Source organism: Lissotriton helveticus, chromosome 9, assembly GCF_964261635.1.
Source record: "Lissotriton helveticus chromosome 9, aLisHel1.1, whole genome shotgun sequence".
NCBI classification, from domain to species: Eukaryota; Metazoa; Chordata; class Amphibia; order Caudata; family Salamandridae; genus Lissotriton; species Lissotriton helveticus.
Window position 1 is genome coordinate 425,207,070 of NC_136070.1, and position 24,627 is coordinate 425,231,696.

Here is a 24,627-nt window from a genome sequence, read left to right on the forward strand (position 1 = left end):
AGCTGGTAAAGAAGTACTGGGGAGGCTTCTGCTACTGTCACAACATAAAGACTCAGAGAAAAATGGCGTTCATCCTTTACATGGTCAAATTAGAAACATCTTTTGGCTCGATCCTTTATAAAGGCACCATCTTGTTAACCAAATCAAGTACACTGGGACAGGGGCCCAATTACAACCAAAGAGGAATACATTCTTAAAAAACTGGATGGTATGTGCAGACTTAGAAATGTGCACTATGCTGTGGAGTTTACATTGCACAGCAGTGCCGTTGTTAACAGGATGTTTCCGGGCCAACTATGGGATGAGCCAATTATGTTAACACCAGTCTGTTGATGTACAGCTGGTGATCGAAAACAGATACTCTGGCACTTTTGGAGAGGCTCCAAAGGACAGACAAGCGCTAATAAATCAAGGCGCGGTGGGAGCGTGTAAAGGCTTCTATCACTACAAAGGAGATGCCAGAGAGGGACTGATATTTATCAGGCAGCATTAAGCCAAAAAAAGTGGCTTAGTGCTGCCTGATAAATAGCACGCAGGCTTCTGCGCCACGGAACGTCACAAAAAGTGCCGATCCGATGGAGCAAGGGGCCTCATAAATGAGGCCCTTAGTATCCAAAGCAAAACAAGATTTGCGTTGTAAAGTATCCCAAAGTCATGCAAAGTTGCACTGAGCATTACTTTGTTCTACTTTGCCTCAAAGGGGCATACTCCTGGTGACAGATGGGCATTTCCCTGCAACCATCCATGGGTTTTGATGCAAATTCTTATCTACTAACATTCATAGACAAGGATTTGCACCCAAACTTTATGCTTTGAGGCAGTTGTAACCAGGATAAATGTTTTAATTTCTCCTTATTTTTCAACTTTGAATGTGTGCTGCACTGTACAACACACATACAAAGTGGGGAAAGTATTTCAGGATAGTTTTTGTACTGGAAGAGTGTCCTTCCAGTGTAAAACCCATGCTTTAGAGAACGCACACACCCTTGTACTAGGGCACAGAGGCTTATGTTTTGGCACGTAGCAGCCAATAGTGCACCAGTGCTGGGAGAGAGAAGAAAGGCACCAGTAGTTATGGTGCATTTGTTTTTCTCTCTCCCTTTGATGCAAGGCAGCGTAGCAACTTTGCTTCTGTGCCGCATAGCGTCAAATATTAACAAATTTGGTCCCTAGTAGTTCTGACAATCCACTTGTGCATAGTCTTCCACTAATCTACCCACGATGTTTTTTAAGGCACAGTGTGGGGTGCAGCACTTTAGAAGTTCCTTGTCTTTGAGGTTATGGGTCAGCTAGAATAGCCAGACTGAACCAGCTTGTGGTTCTTCGATCCAATGCCAGGCACCTGCCGTGCTCTAAGCTCTGTGTGCTTCTGGGTCTTATGCCAAAGACATTTTTCCTCATTGCACTCCCCTGTTTGTCACAGTCTGTACTGTATTTTATTGGTACACTGAAAATATTGCAATGCCCCTTTAGGGGGACACTGGGTAACAAACAAAAAATAAAATGCACAAACTGCACAAATGTTTTGGATAAACATTTAATTTATGAATAAGCAACAAACACTGACTTTCAAAGAAACTGTAACACATTAACAAGAGGACAATGTACACAGATCAGTCAAGCAAACAGTAGTTATTTCCATGTAAGGCCTTTTCACTGAGGGGCTTGTGGGTGGGGATTAGATCCTGATACATTTGTCAGATCTTGAAGTTACATACCAAAAGAAACCAGAGGACTGAACAGCAAACTAACTGAAACAACAGATAACCATTTAAAATGTTTTTTTATGTGGCGTTGGGTGTTTTTCTTCTCTTCATATGAGGCACTGGTAGAGCAGTTGTGTCATGTTTAAGTGGCTGATATGCTGAGTATCAGTCTTAGTAAGGCACCGGTTTGCTCTTGCTTACTGGAATTTGCCTTTACCGTAGTGTGCAAGGCGTTTCATAGTGATGAAAGATTGTACGTATGAGGAATACAGTGAATGTTAGAGGTATTTAAGATGTCGGAAGGAAGTGCACCAACACAAAACATAATGATATGACGAGAATGTGCTAGCTTCTTCAATGCTAGTGCTGGGGAAAACATCATGAAAACTGGAAAAGGTTTTATCTCATGATAGCCATGACCTTAGAGCACACCTAGGTCCCAGCATTTCAGAAGAAATTATATGACGGTCTCTTTCAAGGAAGGCTGATGTGAAAAGATAGGTATGCAATGGCATGAATGGTGATTATGGGTGACACAGCTCCAGATAGATCATTACAAATTAGCGAGAAATCGCCCGGTATGCCCCCAATTCCCCCACGTGGATTTATGGATACTACTACTACATCTGTGTGTGGGGGGGGGGGGGATTACTCATGATTGCAGGATAATGGTGGATAACATGCAGGAATATTTATTTCTATTTTCTGCACAGATTCCTGTGCATTTTACACATCCTCTGCTAAATTTTTACTAAAAGGATTCACCTGCTTTTAACAAATAAAGTTTCTAGGTGAAAAACTTCAGAGTTCCAGTGTTACTGCACTTTTTGCAGTGGTGTAGCGGGGAGGTTGCCTTCCCCTCGGCTCTTACTTGCTGCTGCAGCCGGGGCGAGGTACGCAGGAATCACCAGCACCCTCCCCCGATCTTAACCTGCAGCCGCCGCAGGCCGTCTAGCTACGCCGCTGACTTTTTGTAATCCTGATGTGGCTGGTCATTTCTGTTACTAGCTCCACTGAGATTACTGGGACATTCATAAATCCTTAAAGTAGGTTTCTCAATCCATAGTGCACGCCGTGCGGTTGATATGGATATTGATAGTCATGTTCTGAGCTCCCTGAGCAAGTGATTACCTGTCCCTGATCGGATTGCCTTGCATGGACAAAGAAATACCTTGGCAAGAGTGGCACAGCTGCTTGCAGGCAAAAAACGTAGACGTGAATACATGAGGTAGATATGCTCAAATCCACTCTCTGCTTAAAGATTTAGAATTAAACATTTCCATTTAAATATTATCTGTGCAAGGAATAGCGGAAGATGTATAGGTCACTATCCGTGGTAGCTCAAGTACGATACCTGTGTAAATTATAGTAATGTGGCAAAGCACTGCCTAGTCTCTAGGCAATACCAACTTTTTTTTTTCTCTACTCCTGAAACAGGCAGTATACCACTGCACAGACTACGAAAGAGGGCTTAAATGCTAACAGAATCAGTAAACACTGTCAATATGCAGGTACACATTCTGAAATTCTCTATAAATAAATTAAATATTAAGAGAGAACGGAGTCACATAAGCACTGACCATAGTTTACTTGGTTGTTTATAAGCAGTGTGTGTATATTTTTTAATTTGGCTTTTTTGTAAAGCACTACTAATCATCTTGCAGTCTCCTTGGAAAGAGTTTTCTGTAAGGGCTCATATAGCAGTGGTGGGTTTCAATATTGTACACTCAACACAAACCTGGTGATGGGGAACAAAACTTAACAGTGCAGTGTCCCGGTGGACACCCATTGTCAAACTCAATCCTAAATAGATTACAAAGCCTTGTAATGAGTCCTGCCTGGATGAAGGCAGTGTAGCCAGTCTTAGGCATCTGATCAGGCAGGACGAGTAACACTCAAAAGGACTTTAATTAAGATGGTATCCAAATGCCTGGGTGAAGAGCTTAATCTTTAAAGGATTTTCTGAATATATAGATAGTCTGTTTGAGCTTTCAGTTGAAATATTAGGGAATTCCACAGGGAGTAGCCTTGGTCATGAAGAGATCGACCATGTCTATGCCTAAATAGCTAAATAATAGGGTCATCAACTGGCCTCAGTTGGTGGACCAGAGGCTTCCAGTTTGATTGTCGGGACAAACAATTTGCAAGAGCTTGTGGAAAGAGTCTATATGGCACCTTGTGTACAACAGTGTTTTGAACTTAATTCTTTCTTTTGCTGGAAGCTAGTGGAGGGCCTTTGGGTTGGTGTGAAGTGATTTTATTGGTTCTGCCCAAACAACAGGTGCTACATAATCTTGGAGTTTCAGAAATTCTGAAAGTGGTTTAATGGAGAGACCCTTGTACAGGCTAATATAATAACCTAAGCAGGAAATGACTGGTGTAAGCAGTAGCAAATCAGCTGACCACCTTTTCGATGAGGCAAACCACATTGTTTTGAGGGTTAAATGGCAGTTTGCAGTGAGAGAGCACAACTACTTTGCTGACCTTTTCCACAGGGACATGGAAGGCGAGCATGACTGACAGACCCTCAAGAGGAGGATTTCTGTTTTCTCATTGTTTAGGCACAACCACTTGTTCAGCACCCAACAATGCAAATGTAAAAGGCAATAGGATAAACTGAGAATGATGGTTCCTGGCCAATCTTCTAACATGAGCTGGAATGAAGTGCTGTCAACACACATGCAATAATTAATATTGTATGTGTCTAAAAGGTCAGCAGCAGGGGCCATGTGAATGTAAACAAGCATTGGTGACAGCTGAGCATTGAGGTGCATCGCAGTTGATGTGAGCTATACTGGAGAGAAATGTGCCCAATGTGATTTGATGTTAGTCGTTTGTAGGACTGAAGGAACCAGAACAACTAATCCTCTGATGCCACCCAAAGTTAATAAAGTCTTTTGACTCTTCAGCAGTGTGGACCTGATGTTCAATGCATATGATATACCAATGAAGCAAATGGTTCCGTTTATTTACGATATTCTGGTTATCATTCTCAGAAAGGCACTCGTATTTCTTTTCCACTTTGTAAAAGAAGTTCGTGTATGGAGCTAGCCCCAGCTGAGGTTAGCTGATGTGTGCCTGACACTGTCATATAGTGCAACCTGGAGAACTAGTGAGGAGTTTACGAAAGCTAAGGTGTCTAGGATGTGAAAATCAACCTGTATGAATAGCGCTGTGAAAGGCTGTCCAAAGTAAATATTTTCAAGATGCCAAGTGACTATGTAAATGACTCACATTTGGATACCATGTATGCAAACGTATCCGACGGATAACCTGAAAATGTAGCTTGGCTACTTCTGTAGTGGACTTGCATTGGACAGCACTAGTAAGAAAGCTTGATGATAATTATGCTATTCCTAAGTTCTGACCAGAAATCGGGGACAATGTTAACTCACATTAAAGAGCCGACACACTGCAGTGGACAATCAATGGCACTAGTGGTCTGACTGCTGAAACAGCTCTCAGGCCATGATAAATGGGAAAGAATATTCCAGATCCCACACACGCCGCAGGAAGACAGTGTGGGACATCTTAAGCCTCAATCTCGAGTGGCTCTAAAAATTCCAACACCCATACAACCACTGTTTGGACAGGTGTTGGAATTACAAGTTTGTTGGATTTTACCGACAGTCCGATTTTTCACCCGATAACTGCCAAAATTGAATGGGTGAAAGAAGCCCAGCAAATAACAGGACATGTAGTTGTCGGTGCAGTAAGCACCAAAATCTGCATGTTAGGCTCCATTTTCATGGCAAAAGATGTAACTGATCACATCTGAGAAACAATGAGCCCCAAGGTATAGCTATTTATGGAGTGTGGTAAGTAGCAATGCAATTAAGCGGGATTCTAAACTGAGGTCTTAGTCTCTGGAAAAGGAGGATGATTCGAAGAACTTATGTGCATTGTAGTAAGATGCTGATGATCGTTATAAACTAGTGTGCAGTTTCTTGGAGAAAGTACTGATTCTACTAATTTGGAGAATGGAAAGACTGATATCAAGGTGTAAGATCCTGAGTAGCAGCTCCTCTGCTTAATTGATTGGCCCTAGCTGTGTAATTTATTACTTTGGGGAGAGTTCCCCATGCAATACTATTCTTCTAAACGCCTAAACATTTTAGAGAATTCATATCTAGTAAAGATGTGTGACTTAACTAGCTGCCTTAGCCTTTTCCTTTAAAATCAGGACATTAGTTACTTTGTTGTTTAACGATGTGTAAATGTGTCTCATACTCATTGTATAAAACTCAGTATTTGCTACACTACTGCTATAGTGTCACTCACTTGCTGACAAATCTCAGAGTAAAGCTAAAAGAAAAGTTCCATAAATTGGCATAATAATGGGAGTAGCTACCCCGCTGGGGTATCGTATGAGACTTGGGCAACGTAATTGCAGTGTCAGCTTTAATTTCCACTCTTCCTTGAGCTACACAGGCCAAAACAGTTTGTGGCCGACCTACAGTGTTTATTTTTGTATAACATTTTGGGGCAGCCAATCATTTAAACGTTGGCGTAAAAATGGGGGAAATGTTTGTGGTTGTTCATCCAGGATTTTAAAGTTTTAGGCCGAGTTATTTGAGAGGACCATTACAGTGTACAAATCCTTCATAGTTGGGGTACTATGGTAGTGTTGTAAATGTGCCACATGAAAATAACGGATAATAAAAAATGAACAACATCAGGAAACACCAGCCCCTGTGAGTTTTAATCAGAACTACAGCAGATATAGTTGGTTCCATAATCTCTGGGGGCATGAAAGAAAGTATCATGACGTTGCAACAGTGTTCAATAAATAAATAACATTAAGAAGAAATCTGTTATTGTGAGGCATCTGCTGCCATGAATGCAAAAGTGCTTTCCTAGAAACACAAATCAGATTTAACTTCAATACAAACGTATTGATTAACATTCATAAACATTAAACACATCTTAATAAATAACCTAATATGTTATGATCCTGTAACCAGAGCCGACCTTTGCTAAAATAGCACTCTCGGCTATGGTAGTGAATTAAATGAGGCTTTTGTGTTCACTGGGCTGTACCTGGATGAGTAGGGACCGGCCCCTGAACACAAACATCCCCAGACCTCCCCCAGCTCACCTAAATCACCGATAGCTTAGCTGCCTCAGTTAGATGATGGTTTTGTTGATGTGTGCCAGCAGTGGTCAAAGGGTGAAGGAAGGGGGCTATAGGGGTGTTAAAAAAACATCGCCCGCCCAGTGATAATGAGGACTAACCACTTTAAACTGGCAAATCAGGCACAAATGAACAGGCAGAGACAATGACAAGGGCGCTGCTGTTGACATAACCTTAATGCACACCGCTCTATGCACCCCTCAGAAAATTGGTGCCCTGGGCCCAGCTCGCCCATGTTAAAGGCCGGCCTTGCCTGGAGCGCATGGTGCTAAACTGCCTTCTTTTACTGCACTCAACGCATGTATTGACTTTTAAAAGTTATAAAGTGCAACGAGTTAATTTTATAAATATTTAAAAAGTGCTTTTATCCACATTAAGAAATGTCACATAGTAGATGCATTGTGGAGAGTGCACCTACGCACAAGTGCACCGGGTTACACCACTCAGTGCTTCCATTTTAGGTCCCAGGGTTTCAAAAGGGCGGGCAGGGGAAGCTCGTCCAGGGCTTCCGGGAACCGTGCCACAGGGACTGAGCGGATTAAAACCTGCATCGATCGAGTATACAAAGATGGCGGGCATTGACCCGAGAGCCACTGAAACAAGTTCCTGCCGAGCCGCTCCTGCCAGAACATTTCGTTGGCCTGTAGCTGCTGCTTTGAAGTGAACTGAACCTGTTCTGGCAGGAAGAGCGAGAGCGCGTCCAGGCAGAGCAGTTTACAGCGCAGGTCTTGCTGACTCCGCCCAATGTGCTGTACTAGAGTGTCAAGTGGTGTATACCCATTAGCATCCAATATGGAGGGCGAAGCACCATGCCCCAGCAGCAGAATGAGGCACTCTGGGTGCAGAAGTTCACAGGCCAAGTGCAGGGGCGTTTGTCCGTTCTCCACGGGCTGGCAGCCCCTGCGGTCGAGGTAGCTGAGTCGTTGCCTGTCCGGCAAGGCCTCCATAGTCTTCAGTATCCTGAGGAGAATGCTGACGCGGTTGTAGCGGACAGCCATAGCCAAGTGAGGCGCGGGGGATAGGCAGCAATGGAAGTTGATGCTGGGCATGGCCAGAGCGTCGCGCGGGAAGTTGCTCAGCAGGTACTGCGCGTAGGGCTGGTGGTCATGCACCAGGGCGTACAGCAGAGCCTCGGACGGCGTGTACGAACTCACCTTGCCGCCCTCTTGCCAGTGGAGCACCTCCATGATGCGCATGTCCTCCAGGACCCATACAGGCCGCAGGTCCCTCACGGCTTGGTAGAAGGCGAAAGAGGTGTTCTTGCAGCGCTTCTGGCACTGATAATCGGCGGTTTTGCCACTGTTCAGCCATTTAACGTTCCCAGACATTCTTAGATTTCACTTTGAAGGAGGGCGCGTGTTTCTCGCTGTGATCACAGCGCTTCATTGGGCAAGGATCCGATATTACTGCAGAGAAAAAATATTGTTCATTATTCATTCATTTACTTGACTCAGATCAATTTAAATGCAGTAAACAGTCTCTATGATTCGCTAACACAAAAACCACAGTGACACATATTAACCAGGACATTAAAAGGGAAGCATTTTACTCCCTAATATTGCAAGTCAAATTATTTGAGCTTAAACAGCATTTTGTAATCTTAGAAAAGTAAAAATATGCTTTTTTAGTAATCCGCACTTTCTCTGTAGATTATACTTTATCAGGCACATGCATCAAGAAAAGCTTTAGCGAGTCCTTAATTGCGATTATTAAGGAATCGCAATTAAGGACTCTCAGTAGCATATGCATGTAGGAATCGCTATTAAAAGATCGATTCCTAAACATTCCTTAATTGCGACTCGCAAATTGCGACTCGCAATTAAGGAATGCCTTCTCATTCATTCCTATGGGTCTACAAGCCCATAGGAATGAATGGGAGATTGCATGTGCAATTTGCGAGTACCAATAGGTACTCGCAAATTGCGCATGCAAATTCAAGGGTGCAAGGGTGACACATTTTGCGCATGTGTGTGTGCAACTTACAACTTTGAAAAATGCACTTTAGTTTTTGCAAATTACCATTAAGCCCCCTAATAGCGAAATCGCTATTTTAAAGTGGTTCTTGCATTGCATTTAAGGAATCGCAAATTGCGATTCCTTAAATGCAATCTCAATTTGAGAAATCGCAATTATTTGCTAATTCTCAAATTGTGAGTGCCTTTAACCTTGATACATCGCAAATGCCCTTTTTGCTGGCGCAAACGGCCAATTTTTGAGAATCGCAGTGTTTACGCTCGCAAAAATGGATGATGCATGTGCCTGTATATAAACAAATTACAATGTTATATTTTTACATTGAAGGCCTCTTCACATGAGGTGCAATAACAATCATGGCCCTTCATCTCGGAGGACAGTATTGCTCATGTGCCCCCAAACTAAATATTTCATACTAATAGGGCTACGGAATGCCCCATGGGAGATCTGGGTACAGTTACCCAATTAAACGAAGGTGATCCCCAAAAGAAAATACACGCATTTTTCACCTTTTTACATTGTTCTTCATTAAAGTTAAAGTCTGTAGGCAAAGATTGTTTTAACCGTCAAAGAAACATTTTTTAAACACTAATAGCGAACAATGATGAGAAACTCGAATGTTCATATTTTAGAACACAATTTTATTTTCTTCTTACATATAACGGCTCGGCAGTCAGTCTCTCACTGGCATGGTATTGGCTGCTTGGTGTATCATTCTGCCGTCTTCAGGGAGTTTGCATTTTAATGCAAGAGGAGGACTTACATCAACAAAAACACTCAGCCATCACACCTTTTGCTGTCACACTCAGTTATTTGATATCTGCATTATACAAACAGCACCATTACCACTACCATCACCAAAAATTCCTCGGCAAAAAAAATCACCATTAGTATCACCACTAGCAATGCCACACCAATGCAATAGCTAAAGCACTTCAATGCTTTGTCAGGGATAGTAAGCACTACATAAAGGAATTTACCAAACAATACAATAATACCAGCACCACAATACCAAATCACCACCAATACCAATAAAACCATCAATCTCACCAGACCTCACCAACTGACCACCAAAACCACTGCCACCACCAATGCCACAGAGAATACCACCACCACAATCAATACCAATAATACCACTGCCAATACCACACCACTACCACCATCACCAACACCTAGGGTCACCAATAACAGCACAGCCAGACACCACCAGTACTACCACTAATGCCAGGAATAGCAAGAATACCACCATCACAAACGCCAACAACACCACCACAACCAAGCAATGACGAAGCCAGTGGGTCTTTTCAGGTTTCGCCGGCACAGCGCTTGCGGAATCTCTTGTATTTAATATATCTTAACAGGGGGCTCTAATCAGTTCCCATGGCCGAATTACTGTGTTCATTCACTTTTTTTGTGGAACTTTTTTGTTTGTTTAGTTCCCCTGGCTGCATGCATTTACAATACTTCTACTAAAGCTGTTCACACTGTTTAAGCCCCATTCACTGTCAAGATGAGATCTCTTCCCACGGAAAAGGCAGACAGCTTCTAACAGTATGCTGGACTGGTTTCTTTTTATCACTTAGTTGTGTAAAGCAGATGCTTTAGCCTTAGAACATTTGTGGCATTTCCAAATTCATGCCTCAGAACCTTTCTTTGCACTCTGTAGGCATTATCAGATTGATTTTTTCAATATAATCTATTTGGCCTTTATGATCAAATTCTAAATGCTGTAATAAACATTGCACGATAAAAAAAAAGTTCATATACCAGAGCTATGCTATATTTTACTGCTACAATTATAACACAATGTCCTGAAAGGTAAAAGTCAATAGACAGTTATAAATAGCATGCACATAGCATTGCTGGGTGGACAAGAAGGAGATTAATCATTTTTTAAAGCAAAAGATAATTATTCATCTTTATGTGGTAACATTCATTTCAGGGTTGGATATACACAATTAAGAACAGCACTGCATAGAATGTAATGACAACCACATGGAACTTGGTGCAACAAACATGAATAAATAGTGCAGGTGGCGACACAAGTGAAAAGAGAACAGAGAACAGCGTAGTCGGCGCACTGTGTTTGAGGTGCAAATTATATACAATGAGTGTCTAAAACGGCGCATGTGACATAGTGATATCACAGTGGGCACAATTGATTTAATTAGAATCTGAAGCCACTAAGGAGAAGTGCGCCAATTACTCGGGCTGTTGGGTCGACAGCGTTTCGATACGGAGTATTTCGGATCATCATCAGGACTGGTTGTCTGAATTAGAAAGTGCTTGAAGGATCCTTGAAGATTGGAGTCCTTGTAACCAACAGGAAGGGACGACTTAAATTAACCAGAAGATCACCGAATGATCGGGTTGCTGGGAGAGGCTCGCTGTAGATTTCAGCGCGCGAAACGGCCGTGTGAATCAGCCGTACTCGGTGTGTCTGTGCTGGGAAAATCAGCGTTCTAGCCGGCCGCGTCAGTCAGCCCATCAAGCACGGCTGACTGACGCGGCCGGCTAGAACGCTGATTTTCCCAGCACAGACACACCGAGTACGGCTGATTCACACGGCCGTTTCGCGCGCTGAAATCTACAGCGAGCCTCTCCCAGCAACCCGATCATTCGGTGATCTTCTGGTTAATTTAAGTCGTCCCTTCCTGTTGGTTACAAGGACTCCAATCTTCAAGGATCCTTCAAGCACTTTCTAATTCAGACAACCAGTCCTGATGATGATCCGAAATACTCCGGATCGAAACGCCGTCGACCCAACAGCCCGATTAATTGGTGCACTTCTCCTTAGTGGCTTCAGATTCTAATTAAATCAATTGTGCCCACTGTGATATCACTATGTCACATGCGCCGTTTTAGCCACTCACTGTATATAATTTGCACCTCAAACACAGTGCACCGACTACGCTGTTCTCTGTTCTCTTTTCACTTGCGTCGCCACCTGCACTATTTATTCACGTTTGTTGCACCAAGTTCCATGTGGTTGTCATTACATTCTATGCGATGCTGTTCTTAACTGTGTATATCCAACCCTGAAATGAATGTTACCACATAAAGATGAATAATTATCTTTTGCTTTAAAAAATGATTAATCTCCTTCTTGTCCACCCAGCAATGCTATGTGCATGCTATTTATAACTGTCTATTGACTTTTACCTTTCAGGACATTGTGTTATAATTGTATCTTACCTACCCAGTCCTGACTTGGTCTAAGGGTTATACTCCTGTCTTATCTATAATATTTTACTGCTAAACAGGCAAACACAAGTGCAGTTGTTACCTTACAGACAATTGAGTCAGGATTTGAATGGTGCAGCTGGTGCAGTAGCACTGGTCTCAAAAGTTGTCAGAACTACTCTAAACACATAATATTGCTATTTTTTACTACTAAACAGGCAGTCACAATTTCAGTTACATTGCAGTTAAAAGGGACTTGATTTGAATGGTGCAGCAGGTGCAGTGGCACCAGGGTCAAAAGCTCCAGGGACCCCACTAAACCCAGATTATTGCTAAAATGTAATACAAAACAGGCAGTCACAAGTGCAGTTACGTTGAAAACTACAAGGTCATGATTTCAATGGGGCAGCAGGTGCAGTGACACCAAGACCAAAAGCTATATGTACCATACTAAACACCTATAATTACTATATATTACTCGCAAACAGGCAGTCACAAGTGAAGTTTCCTTGCAGACAACAGGGTCATGATTTGAAAGGTGCAGCAGGTGCAGTGGCACTGGCCCAGCCATTGTCAGAACGCCTGTCAACACCTAATATTGCTATATTTTAGAACTATACAGGCAGTCACAATTGCAGTTACCTTGCAGTTAAAAAGGTGCTTGATTTTAATGGTGTATAGCAGGTGCAGTGGCACTGGGGCCAAAAGCTGTCATAACTCCGCTAAGCACCAAATATTGCTATATTTTACTACTAAACAGGCAGTCACAAGTGCAGTTTCTAGCAAGCACTAGGGTAATGATTTCAATAGTGCAGCAGGTGCAGTGGCACCGGGACCAAAAGCTCCAGGCACCCCACTAAACACCTAATATTGCTATATTTTATTCCTAAACAGGCACCCACAAGTGCAGTTACCTTGCAGGTAACAGGGTCATAATTCGAATGGTGCATTAGGTGCAGTAGCACCAGGACCAAAAGCTCTAGGCACCCCACTAAAATGCAGTAGCACCAGTACCAAAAGCTTTAGGCACCCCACTAAACACATAATATGGCTATATTTTACTACTAAACAGGGAGTCAGAAGTGCAGTTACATTGTAGACAACAAGGTCCTGATTTGAATGGTGCAGCAGGTGCAGCAGGTGCAGTGGCACTGGGCCCAAAAATTGTCAGAACTCCTCTAAACACCAAATATTGCTATATTTCACTACTAAATAAGCAGTCACAGGTGCAGTTACCTTGCAGGCACTAGGGCCATGTTTCAATGGTGCAGCAGGTGCAGTGCCACCGGGTCCCAAAGCTCTAGGGACCTCTCTAAATACAAAATATTGCAATATACTACTACTAAACAGGCAGTCACAAGTGCAGTTACCTTACAGGCATTAGGTTCATGATTTGAAAGGTGCAGTGGTACCGTGGCCAAAAGTTGTCATATTTCCTCTAAACACCAAATATTGCTATATTTTAATACAAAACAGGCAGTCACAAATGCAGTTATCTTGCAGGCACTAGAGGCATGATTTTAATGGTGCAGCGGCACCTGGGCCAAAAGTTGTCAGAACTCCTCTAAACACATACTATTGCTATTACATTAATTAATTTTATTATTTCACTCTTATTTTTCAAAATGTTGCTATTACTCGCTCCCACTATACCACTAGTAACAGCACAATGTATTGCTTTTTGTATATAAACAAGTCATAAAACTTTAATAGACTTTTTTGTAAAGCTGCTCCGCAAGCTACAACTTAGAACAAATAAGCAGCTTATTATTAATCACATAGGCGAAACCTAAAGCATTTACCAATGTTTGTTTAATCTGCAATCAAATGGAAACCTCATGTCTCATGTGAGTTTGTGCATGCATTTTCTCATTGAACCCACACCTACTGGCTTTGACGATAATTGTTTATCTATTTTGAAGTTGATTAAGGAGGAAGCTCAGGTATATCAGTCAATATTTCGGTTCTTAAACAATTAATGCTGCAGGCCACCATCAGTACAAACAGTAAGTTCACTCCCTTGGGATGCAAAAAAGTTTTAGCATCTGTTGTTGGCAAGGGCCCCTTGGTGTGGAGTAGGTCCAAGAGGGGGTTGACACTAGCAGTTTTACATTTGTAACAGATAAGTGAGACCTAACATGGCAATCAATGAAGTCCTAAGTATACACGTTAACGTTGATTTGGTGCCTAGAAAGACTACCCGGAAATAGTGAGGCAGAATATGTCAAGTGTCCATTCACTGCATATATACTTTTGTGGCTAGCAGCTGTATAAAGTTGTTCTCACATGTACATACAATTAACCTTTTGGTAGCGGTGAAATTTCTCTCTAAAGAAGATTTTCACACCACAACTTATGGTAGCACTTTATGTCAGTAAACTAGGATTTGATGAGATTTAAAAATAATGTAGGAGAACTTGGTGTGGTTTCCCTGCCCACTCAAGGAGGCCAGGCGTGTGCTCCACTGCCTTCTGCTTCTTGTTGGAAGGGCCTCTCACCAGAAAAGAAGGGAAGGGTGAGGGGGGACAGGACTAGACTCGGCTACACCAGTTTAGCAAAAGAATGGGGAGCGGAAACAACCTTGTAGGCCCCTTATAGGAGAGGCCTCCCTTAGGGGAGAGGATGTGGCGCAATGGCCAGAGCTGCCAACGTTGGCACTGGGGAACCAGGTTCGAGTCTCAGCAGCGGCTATCATCCAATGATTCTGGGCAAATCACTTAATCTCCCCGTGCCTACCAAAAATTTATGTGTTCTTGTGTAATATAACTGGTGCTCATGTAATACCTTCAGGTCTTGTTCGCGCTATATAAAACGGAAAAAAAAATTCTCTGATTTTATCACAGAACACTTGACCAGTGGACGACATAACTGTTTTAATGTTTGTGAAACGAAGCAGCAGCACGCTAATATTTGACGACAGGCACTGACAAAACAGTTACTGCAACTATGAAAAGTTGATCACTTAATTAAAAATAAAATTGGGTTCAACCACAGGGCATGCAAGCAGTTTACGAAGGGTAGCAAGCATATGTTGCATAGGGGTAGTGACTGCTGCCCAAAATGCCACCTTTAGAAAGTCTTTGGGACATCCTTTTATATGTTTTAATATATGCTGCCAACCGTGCTTTAAAAAGAAAAATAGAAGTGCAGGTACCCTATATACGAGAGTACCTGTTTACTTCTGAAAAGGGTCGGTTCTTTCCCATTAACGTGTATGAAGTGCAGGTACTCTCCCGCTCCAAATAAAGAAGTGTAGGTACTCAGTACCCGACATTGCAGTCCCATTTAAAGCACTAGCCGCCAAGATGGGCCAGTGAGTTAGGCGCCCCGTCTGCCCTCTGCAATGATCGCCAGGGCACGAGTTTTAATCCTTGAAACGTCGAGTCAGCGTTCCCTCTTCCTAAAGTGAGTAAACTGAGCACTATTAAGTCAAATGACAAACATCACTGACCGTTTTGCAGAAACACCCCACTGAGACCCCAAAATTAGAGCATATTTATTGGCACCATTTTTGCTACTTTTGTGATAGGGATTCAGATAAATTCTGGTTTCACCAGGACAAGCAAGACACAAAGTGAAGTCACAGATGTTACTGTTTTCTAATAAGCATGTGTAAAGAAAAAAACATTTTCAGCATTTTTCAAATACGCACGATTTAGCACTACATCTGAAGGAAAATCAGTCTGCTTCATATTTTTCCTTCCACCAGCAGAGAAAAAGTGTCTTTGCTCGTTCTTTTAAATGAAGAATTGCTCATGGACAATGGCTTGTCCGTTAACATCTCTATGAACGCATACATTGATTTATGAGCAAAAAAAGTGAGTTGATATGGTCAGCAATGGTTCCACAATCGATTCCCTGGTACAAAGATCTCTCTGTAGTGTGGACTCAGACAAACATTTTGGGGACAATTCCATATTTGAAAAGTGCCAACATTGTGCAAAATGAATTGGACACTGGTATCTGCACCTTAAGTTTATGTAACCTGCCCCAGTCACGTATAGGTATTGAAATGGCATAAGCGAGGCATGAAGCAAAATGTAAAATCAAGTTATTATTTTGATTGGGGAGTATTATCACTCTTTTTGTGGTTGGGGGAAGTTGTGCTGGATCCCTGGGGGGCTATTAGTGCACTGGGCGCAGCTGCCATTAAAAGTGTGTGCACACGCTAAGCATAACATGGCGCATCTTAATTTTAAAACCGTTTTAACAGCTGTCCTTGGGTGTCAAATGTCAGTACAAGTGCTAAACAGCAACAAGACCTCTACCAAACAAGCTAAAAGCAGAGCTGTTTACGTGAACATTTTCCATCGCTCGCATGTTTTTGGCGTCCTGTGGAACAGGAACACTGATTTTTGGATTCCTGAAATTCTGTAGTTATTTTTCATATCGCTTAATCTGCACTTCAAACATCAACACCTGAGATCGAATGCGTACTGCAACAAGCTAAACTGCAAAGCCAAGGCATTTTCGATGCTATGGCCATGTTGTACTGCAGTACATGGTGGCTCAGGTGTGCTGTGAGACTTGCCTGCCACAAAGGTGCTCCCCGCATACAGCCATAGAATACCGTAAGTTGTTTCACGTCGGCAAGAGTTCCTGACCCAGTCATTATTTGTTTTCTTTGCATTCTGGGAAAATCTCTCTCCCTTCCCTTCTCTCCTCTCTCTCCACACCCTCGCTACCCTCTCTCTCTCTACACTCTCTCACTCTCTCTCTACACTCTCTCACTCTACACTCTCTCACTCTCACTCTACACTCTCTCACTCTCACTCTACACTCTCTCACTCTCACTCTACACTCTCTCACTCTCACTCTACACTCTCTCACTCTCACTCTACACTCTCTCACTCTCACTCTACACTCTCTCACTCTCACTCTACACTCTCTCACTCTCACTCTACACTCTCTCACTCTCACTCTACACTCTCTCACTCTCACTCTACACTCTCTCACTCTCACTCTACACTCTCACTCTACACTCTCACACTCTCACTCTACACTCTCACTCTACACTCTCACACTCTCACTCTCACTCTACACTCTCACTCTCACTCTACACTCTCACTCTCCCTCTACACTCTCACTCTCCCACTACTCTCTACACTCTCCCACTACTCTCTACACTCTCCCACTACTCTCTACACTCTCCCACTACTCTCTACACTCTCCCACTACTCTCTACACTCTCCCACTACTCTCTACACTCTCCCACTACTCTCTACACTCTCCCACTACTCTCTACACTCCTCTCCCACTACTCTCTACACTCTCCCACTACTCTCTACACTCTCCCACTACTCTCTACACTCACCCACTACTCTCTACACTCACCCACTACCCTCTACACTCTCCCACTACCCTCTACACTCTCCCACTACCCTCTACACTCTCCCACTACCCTCTACACTCTCCCACTACCCTCTACACTCTCCCACTACTCTCTACACTCTCCCACTACTTTCTACACTCTCCCACTACTCTCTACACTCTCCCACTACTCTCTACACTCTCCCACTACTCTCTACACTCTCCCACTACCCTCTACACTCTCCCACTACCCTCTACACTCTCCCACTACCCTCTACACTCTCCCTCTACACTCTCCCTCTACACTCTCCCTCTACACTCTCCCTCTACACTCTCCCTCTACACTCTCCCTCTACACTCTCCCTCTACACTCTCCCTCTACACTCTCCCTCTACACTCTCCCTCTCTCTACTCTCCCTCTCTCTACTCTCTCTCTCTACTCTCTCTCTCTACTCTCTCTCTCTACTCTCTACACTCTCTCTACTCTCTACACTCTCTCTACTCTCTACACTCTCTCTACTCTCTACACTCTCTCTACTCTCTACACTCTCTCTCTCTGTCTACTCGCTACACACTCTACCTCGCTACACACTCTACCTCGCTACACACTCTACCTCGCTACACACTCTACCTCGCTACACACTCTACCTCGCTACACACTCTACCTCGCTACACACTCGTTCTCTCTCTCTCTACCTCGCTACACACTTGTTCTCTCTCTTTCTCTCTACCTCGCTACACACTCGTTCTCTCTTACACTCGTTCTCTCTTACACTCTACCTCTCTTACACTCTACCTCTCTTACACTCTACCTCTCTTACACTCTACCTCTCTTACACTCTACCTCTCTTACACTCTACCTCTCTTACACTCTACCTCTCTTACACTCTACCTCTCTTACACTCTACCTCTCTTACACTCTACCTCTCTTACACTCTACCTCTCTTACACTCTACCTCTCTACACTCTACCCTCTCCCTCTCTACCGTCTCTCTACCCTCTCCCTCCCCGTCCCCTATCTCTCTTTCTCTCTTTCTACACTCTGCTACTGGTATGACTGCAACATTTTCGGCCTTTGTCTGTACAAGGTCTAATCGCTTAAAAACACTAGTACAGCTTCACCTCCCCCCAAGTCTTTCCGTTAGACATCCGTTTGATTATCTGGCGGGAGGCAGGCCCAGCAGGAAGGCGTGTGGGATGGGTAAGTGGGGGAGGTGGGGCCCAGTGTGATAGCGATTCACCATCTCTAGACTGCAGAGTAAGCTCTGGCACCTCTTCTGCAGAATCTTCTGTCTGTGAAATAGACAAATAGTGTATACAAGTATATGTGTGTGTGTGTGTGTATATATATATCCATACTGCATAGCGCACAGATCAGTAATTGCAATCTAATCATCTGACCACAACATTCTGAAAAACGTGTCTTTGCTCATACAAGCAGATAAGCGCGCATGTACGTGCTGCAATGCAACAAGTTCTAGCATGTGTGTCCGTGCTGACACGGAAAGGAGTGCACACTTCGCTGTGCAGGCGGTCCTTGGAGGGCTAGTCACTCTAAAGTGCATGTGGGCTCAGGCCAACACTTGGCTGTGGTGGAGCTCTAGAGATCCCTGGGGGAGGGACCCTTCCCCTCCTTATAGCAGGACAAGAAGGGTTGTAGGAATGGGCAGAGAAGGCGATGCCGGCAGGGTACCATACTGGCCGGATGACTCCTCCCACCATAAGCGCACGAACATCCCTCCCAGGGGATTGGATCACACCAATTCAAACTGGCCAATGAGGGTGGAGGGTGACCGAATCTAAATGGCCAAAAAGGCACGGAACGGGGCAACAGCCTCACTGTTCCTGAAGTTGTCCCACCCACACCTGAGGAACAAGATTTGTGGTTCTCGCAGTCACGAACCCTCCAGGGTTTAGTGGACGGAAGCAGCACCATTGGCCGGTATCAGAACACTCATGGGCGTCCGGAAGGCCTAAGGAAGGGTAAGGCTGCCATACCAGTGGGCCTTGGGATGCCAAATGTTGCAGGGCACTGGGGAGAGCAACAGAGGAGTCGATGGTGTAGTCACAAAGCAAACATGGCTCCTATTGCCCAGCCAGAGGAGCCTACGAGGTCAGACATCGGTAGCAAGGAAAGCCTAGAAGCTGCTGCACTCAATCCACAGTCCAGTCAAACACTGAGTGACGAGTGAATTTCCATCAGAGTGGCAACACTCCTTTATGGTTGTATCAATGATTTAGGGTTATATGACGAGTGATTTGCAGCTTTTATCAATGATTTATGATGTGATTAATAAACTGCAGCTTGCTATAGCCAACTAGAGTGTGTGCTCGTGGGCAAAGGATGGTTTGGTTGGTGGACAGTTGGGGCCAAGTGCAACGATTGGGCAGGTTTGGAGGCAGGCAGAGATGGGAGAACTGATCTGAATTTTTAGGGGACCAATGATAGCCTGGCAGCCCCTGAATAGTACAACATGGGCTAAAAACAATGGACTGAAGTGTACCACTGAGTAATTACCAGTAGCAGAGATCAATTCAATTTCGTTCTTAACTTTTTTTTGTTTTGCTAACAATTTCAATAAGAGCAGCACCTCTCCGCAGGTTAATGCACTTACTGTTGAGATCTCCATATAATATTCAGGTCTTCCAGGGACAGAGGTCATTTGGTTAGTACATCTTCTGCAAAGAGGTGCGTATGTGTACACTTGTGTGTAGCCCGAAGCATAGAGGTCCTAATTTCTATGGGTACAATGTGTCACTGCAACTTCTTTAGAGATCTGCATTTATTTAATATTTATATCACAATCTCCCATCATAGGACACACCGGGGCCTAGAACATACAACTGCTGGGATTGGAGTGTTACCTGTAGATAACGGTTTCAATCCTATTGCGAAAGCTTACTGCTCAGAGTGCGCGGACAGTGTAAGGTTTGCACTGTAATGGAAGCGGGAAAGATACATCCAAACAACCAATACCATGAAGTGAGAGTGAGACACTCCTGCAGGGCGGAGGCAAAGCCCACTCCATGCATATATTATAATGCATTGGTGACAATATGTCATGCAAACAACTGTGCTGTCAAACCTGACCTTAAAAGAGAACTTAAAAATCAACAAATGCATTCCGACTGCACGCGCCTGCCTCAGCAAGACCACCCAAACTCTGCTGGTGCCATATCTCATCTGTATTTTGTGCTCTGCTTTCTTCCCCACCCACAATTTGTCCTTTGATTAGGTACAAGAGATCTTGCAAGGGCCCTCATTTTCTTCTTCAAAAATATATATGCTGACAGAGCACCTGCTGTGGAGACAACTTAATTCTGCTCGAGCCTCCCTCTCACTGAACTCTATTACCCTCCTTTCGCCTACTCTCACCGCTCCCTTTTACCAAAACATTTATGCCACATCACACCCCCCTTCTTTTTAGCAACATTTTACTTCCATTTGATATAAATAGACACATAACATGACATAGGGGAAACTGCATCTATTGAGCAGTGGTGATTGCTATGGCCTGGAATATATGCTTGAATCTAGTGCCTAGCTACATCTCTATTAGCTACTAACAGACCCATAGTAATTAAACTCAGAGGTGCCCGTGTACACCCAAGATCCTTCAACAGACCCAAAAGTACCATCCTAGGGGACAACTCAATGTCCACCCCAGACGAGACTTGTGCTTCTAATAATCCACAAGCCCTCGCTCAGCGACAGAGAGGATGAACAAGAGGGACTAGGCTATTGGGAACTGTACCTTCCTAGGCATCATGCAAACCATCAAAAGCAATCCCGATAAACTATTGGAGTACCCTATGAGATTATACGTAGTAGAGAGTACACTGTACTGGCCAAAACCTGTGTCCATCATCCCCTTTTGTATCGCTAATACTCACAGGGCTGAGTGGAAAAACTTTCCTATCTGTGTACATGACACTTAAGACCGGATTACCAAGTTTGGCGGTATACCGCCCGGACGCTGCGATCTCTAAAAGACCGCAGTGCGGGCTGTCTTCCGACCACTGTATTAAGAGTGGACCATGGGGCCAGTAGTGGTCTTCTTGACGGCAGTCAATGGTTTTCCATATTTATCAATGCCTGTGTGTATATTTCGACTGCGCTTGTGTCAAATGTACACATATGCATGATACATGTGGAAAAATTCCACCTACCCATTGCCAGAGTCTTACCCATATGCGGGCAGTCCAGTCAATAGGTATATGGTACAAAACAGACTTACCTGTATATCGCCGCAAACAGTCTCGTATTCTTCGGGGTGAAGATGCTGCTGTGAAGGAGGGACCTGAAGAAAGTGATCCACATCAAACTGACAAGAAAGGGGTGAGTATGTACCCCATTTCCGCCGACTTGAAGAACACAGTAGGACTGCTGTGGTCGGCTCATTGGAACGCCATCTCATAATACGGATGTCGGTGATCTTCTCAGTACCCCCCTATGGCAGCTGCTTTTCCGCTACAGCAGCCGTGGCAGTCTGCAGATGGCTGGCAGAGTGCCAACGATCTTTGCAAAAGCAATCTAACAATCTCGTAATACGGCGGTCGGATCACTGAACTCGCAGAGGACGGACCGCAACCACAGGTACATTGGTTCCCGGATCGCTGAACTTGTAATCAGGCCCTAAGACAACTGGGCGAGAAACCTCTTTCCATTCTCTATAGTCATTCAGGCATGTGGTATATTCTCTGTAAATATAAAAATTGAATTAGACATAGCATAGATGAGATGACAATTTCCCTTGGAGCATTCCTTGTCTGGTGCCTTAACTATCATCATAGGATAAACCATTGAAACTCATTTTGTCCCCAACTCAGTAATCATTAGTTAAGCCTCTAACAGACTAAACTCGGGTTAGGCTGTTTGAGCACTTTTGTATGTATCAGTGCTTAATTTGTGCCAGTGATTGCTGATGGGACCCACCAGCACTGATTTGTGCTGCATGTAACTTTCCTCATTAGCCTATGTTCAGGAGCAAGAGAGAGAAGGAGGGAGAGAAAGAAAGAAAAATAGTGACAATGGAGAAAATAGGGATGAAAAAGAGCCGGCAAGCAAGAGTGGGACAAAAAAGCAGGGAGTTTCTGGTGGTAGATTAAAGAGACATGAGGTGGAATGAAGTCTATGCAGCCTTGGTACTTACCCCGGCTTTCGATAGTGCCAGCTGCGGGCTTCTGAGCAAACCTTTGCATCTCAGCACTTTTCTTTTACCAATTATGCACTGACAGTTGTAGATATAAATAGCAATAGGATTTATGTACGCTCAATTTAATCCCTAACTCACTAAAGGATTTCTTATGGTCTCCTACCAGAGCATCTCCCAACTCTTCTTGTTGTTTATATTTATTGGAAAAAGAACATATATCAGCACATAATCAGTGATACAGGATATCAGTTCTTAAGGAACCAAATATCTGAAAAGAAACAATAATACAGTACAGTGTGGGAAGTTCTACCCATATTCCGAAGAGGAGTCCAAGACTGAGTGATGAGGGATAAGATACAGAAAACAAATAGCATGTAGCATTTAACATTTGAATTGTATACAGAATGTGCAACCTATTTAACGTAATTGACTTATGGGGAGCCGGGGGCCCCTGCCCAAGGATAGCTCAGCTCCAAGTAAAATAATAAGAATAACCACCCAGTCCTCCACTCATACATAGGTCGCACACATTCCCCAACTTCCATATGCCTATCAGATCTCATGATTTAAAAGGGGGTGGTGATGGACAGAGTATCTGAGTTAAGCAGAACACTCCTACCCAGTCAAAAGATCAGGGCTTGATCCATCACCGTTTTTTAGCTCATTGCACCATCCCAGTTCAGAACCTGGCTACATGCAAATTAGTCTGACCCTGGCCCAGTGCATCATGGGAACAGGGCAGACCAAACTACCAAGCCAATTCTTTACTGGAAAGGAAACAAGCTTCCGGGGACCGGTTTCTGGCATTACAGCCGTCTTCGGCCCGGCTTGCTTGAATCCTGATGGTGCAGTGAGCAAGGGACTCACATCTGAGCATACCCTTCCACACTTGTGGTGGCCAAAACGATTCAAAAGGGGGTGGTGATGGACAGAGTATTTGAGTTAAGCAGAACACTCCTACCCAGTCAAAAGATCAGGGCTTGATCCATCACCGTTTTTTAGCTCACTGCACCATCCCAGTTCAGAACCTGGCTACATGCAAATTAGTCTGACCCTGGCCCAGTGCTTCATGGGAACAGGGCAGACCAAACTACCAAGCCAATTCTTTACTGGAAAGGAAACAAGCTTCCGGGGACCGGTTTCGGGCATTACAGCCGTCTTTGGCCCGGCTTGCTTGAATCCTGATGGTGCAGTGAGCAAGGGACTCACATCTGAGCATACCCTTCCACACTTGTGGTGGCCAAAACGATTCAAAAGGGGGTGGTGATGGACAGAGTATCTGAGTTAAGCAGAACACTCCTACCCAGTCAAAAGATCAGGGCTTGATCCATCACCGTTTTTTAGCTCACTGCACCATCCCAGTTCAGAACCTGGCTACATGCAAATTAGTCTGACCCTGGCCCAGTGCATCATGGGAACAGGGCAGACCAAACTACCAAGCCAATTCTTTACTGGAAAGGAAACAAGCTTATCAGATCTCATGGTCCGGATCCTGTCAAGGATGTGATTTGGGGCCAACCAAGTGCCATGCCACAGGGGACACTCCTGGGTCAACTTACCAGGCCCTCTTATGCACTTGAGGGCCTATGCCAGCAGTCAAGTACTACTCTACAGGCTGAGGGCAGCTTATTGGGCATCGTGCCACTATTAAGCATATTCAGCAGATTGACATTGATGGACAGGTCACGCTACAGTTCAGTGGCTAGAACGACACTCTATTCAAACATCCAGTTTTTTATCAATATCAAATGGGGTACCCAAAAACACAGTTGCATTTCCGCTATCCTAAGGGCTTCGGCCTACTCAGACTGAATACACTTATCCAGGGGCACCCTGAAGCCACAAGAATGGGCGAATATAATCATGTATGGTATGGAACACATAACCCTTTTGGACCTCTACTGCTACGTCAAGTCTATACAGCCGGTACCATACTTCACACTAACCTTCTCCCTCCCTCCCGCCATTTTCCACGCTATCTTACTCTCTCGCCTGGCCCCTCTGAGATATGAGAGTGCTCAAAGACGTGATTATATTCAAAAAGTGGATCCCCGCCCCAGTGCAAGTTTTTCTTTTACTAATTGTAGCTTTTTAACAGTATCCTAGAAAAGTTCCACTTTTTCAAGAAAATATAAGTCTCAAACATATTTGTTGATGTCAACAA

General features: G+C 43.9%; 1 protein-coding gene across 1 annotated transcript in view; it reads right to left on the minus strand.

Moving 5' to 3' along the window:
- Nucleotides 1–1,521: 1,521 nt before the first annotated feature.
- The window catches only part of ANKRD9 (ankyrin repeat domain 9), a 28,299-nt gene continuing 5,193 nt past the window's right edge, over nt 1,522–24,627 (minus strand). The window contains exon 2 of the mRNA XM_078660216.1: nt 1,522–8,246. Within this exon, the coding sequence (XP_078516342.1) occupies nt 7,284–8,168 (885 nt within the window). The 5' untranslated portion in view covers nt 8,169–8,246 and the 3' untranslated portion in view covers nt 1,522–7,283. The remainder of the gene's footprint in view (nt 8,247–24,627) is intronic.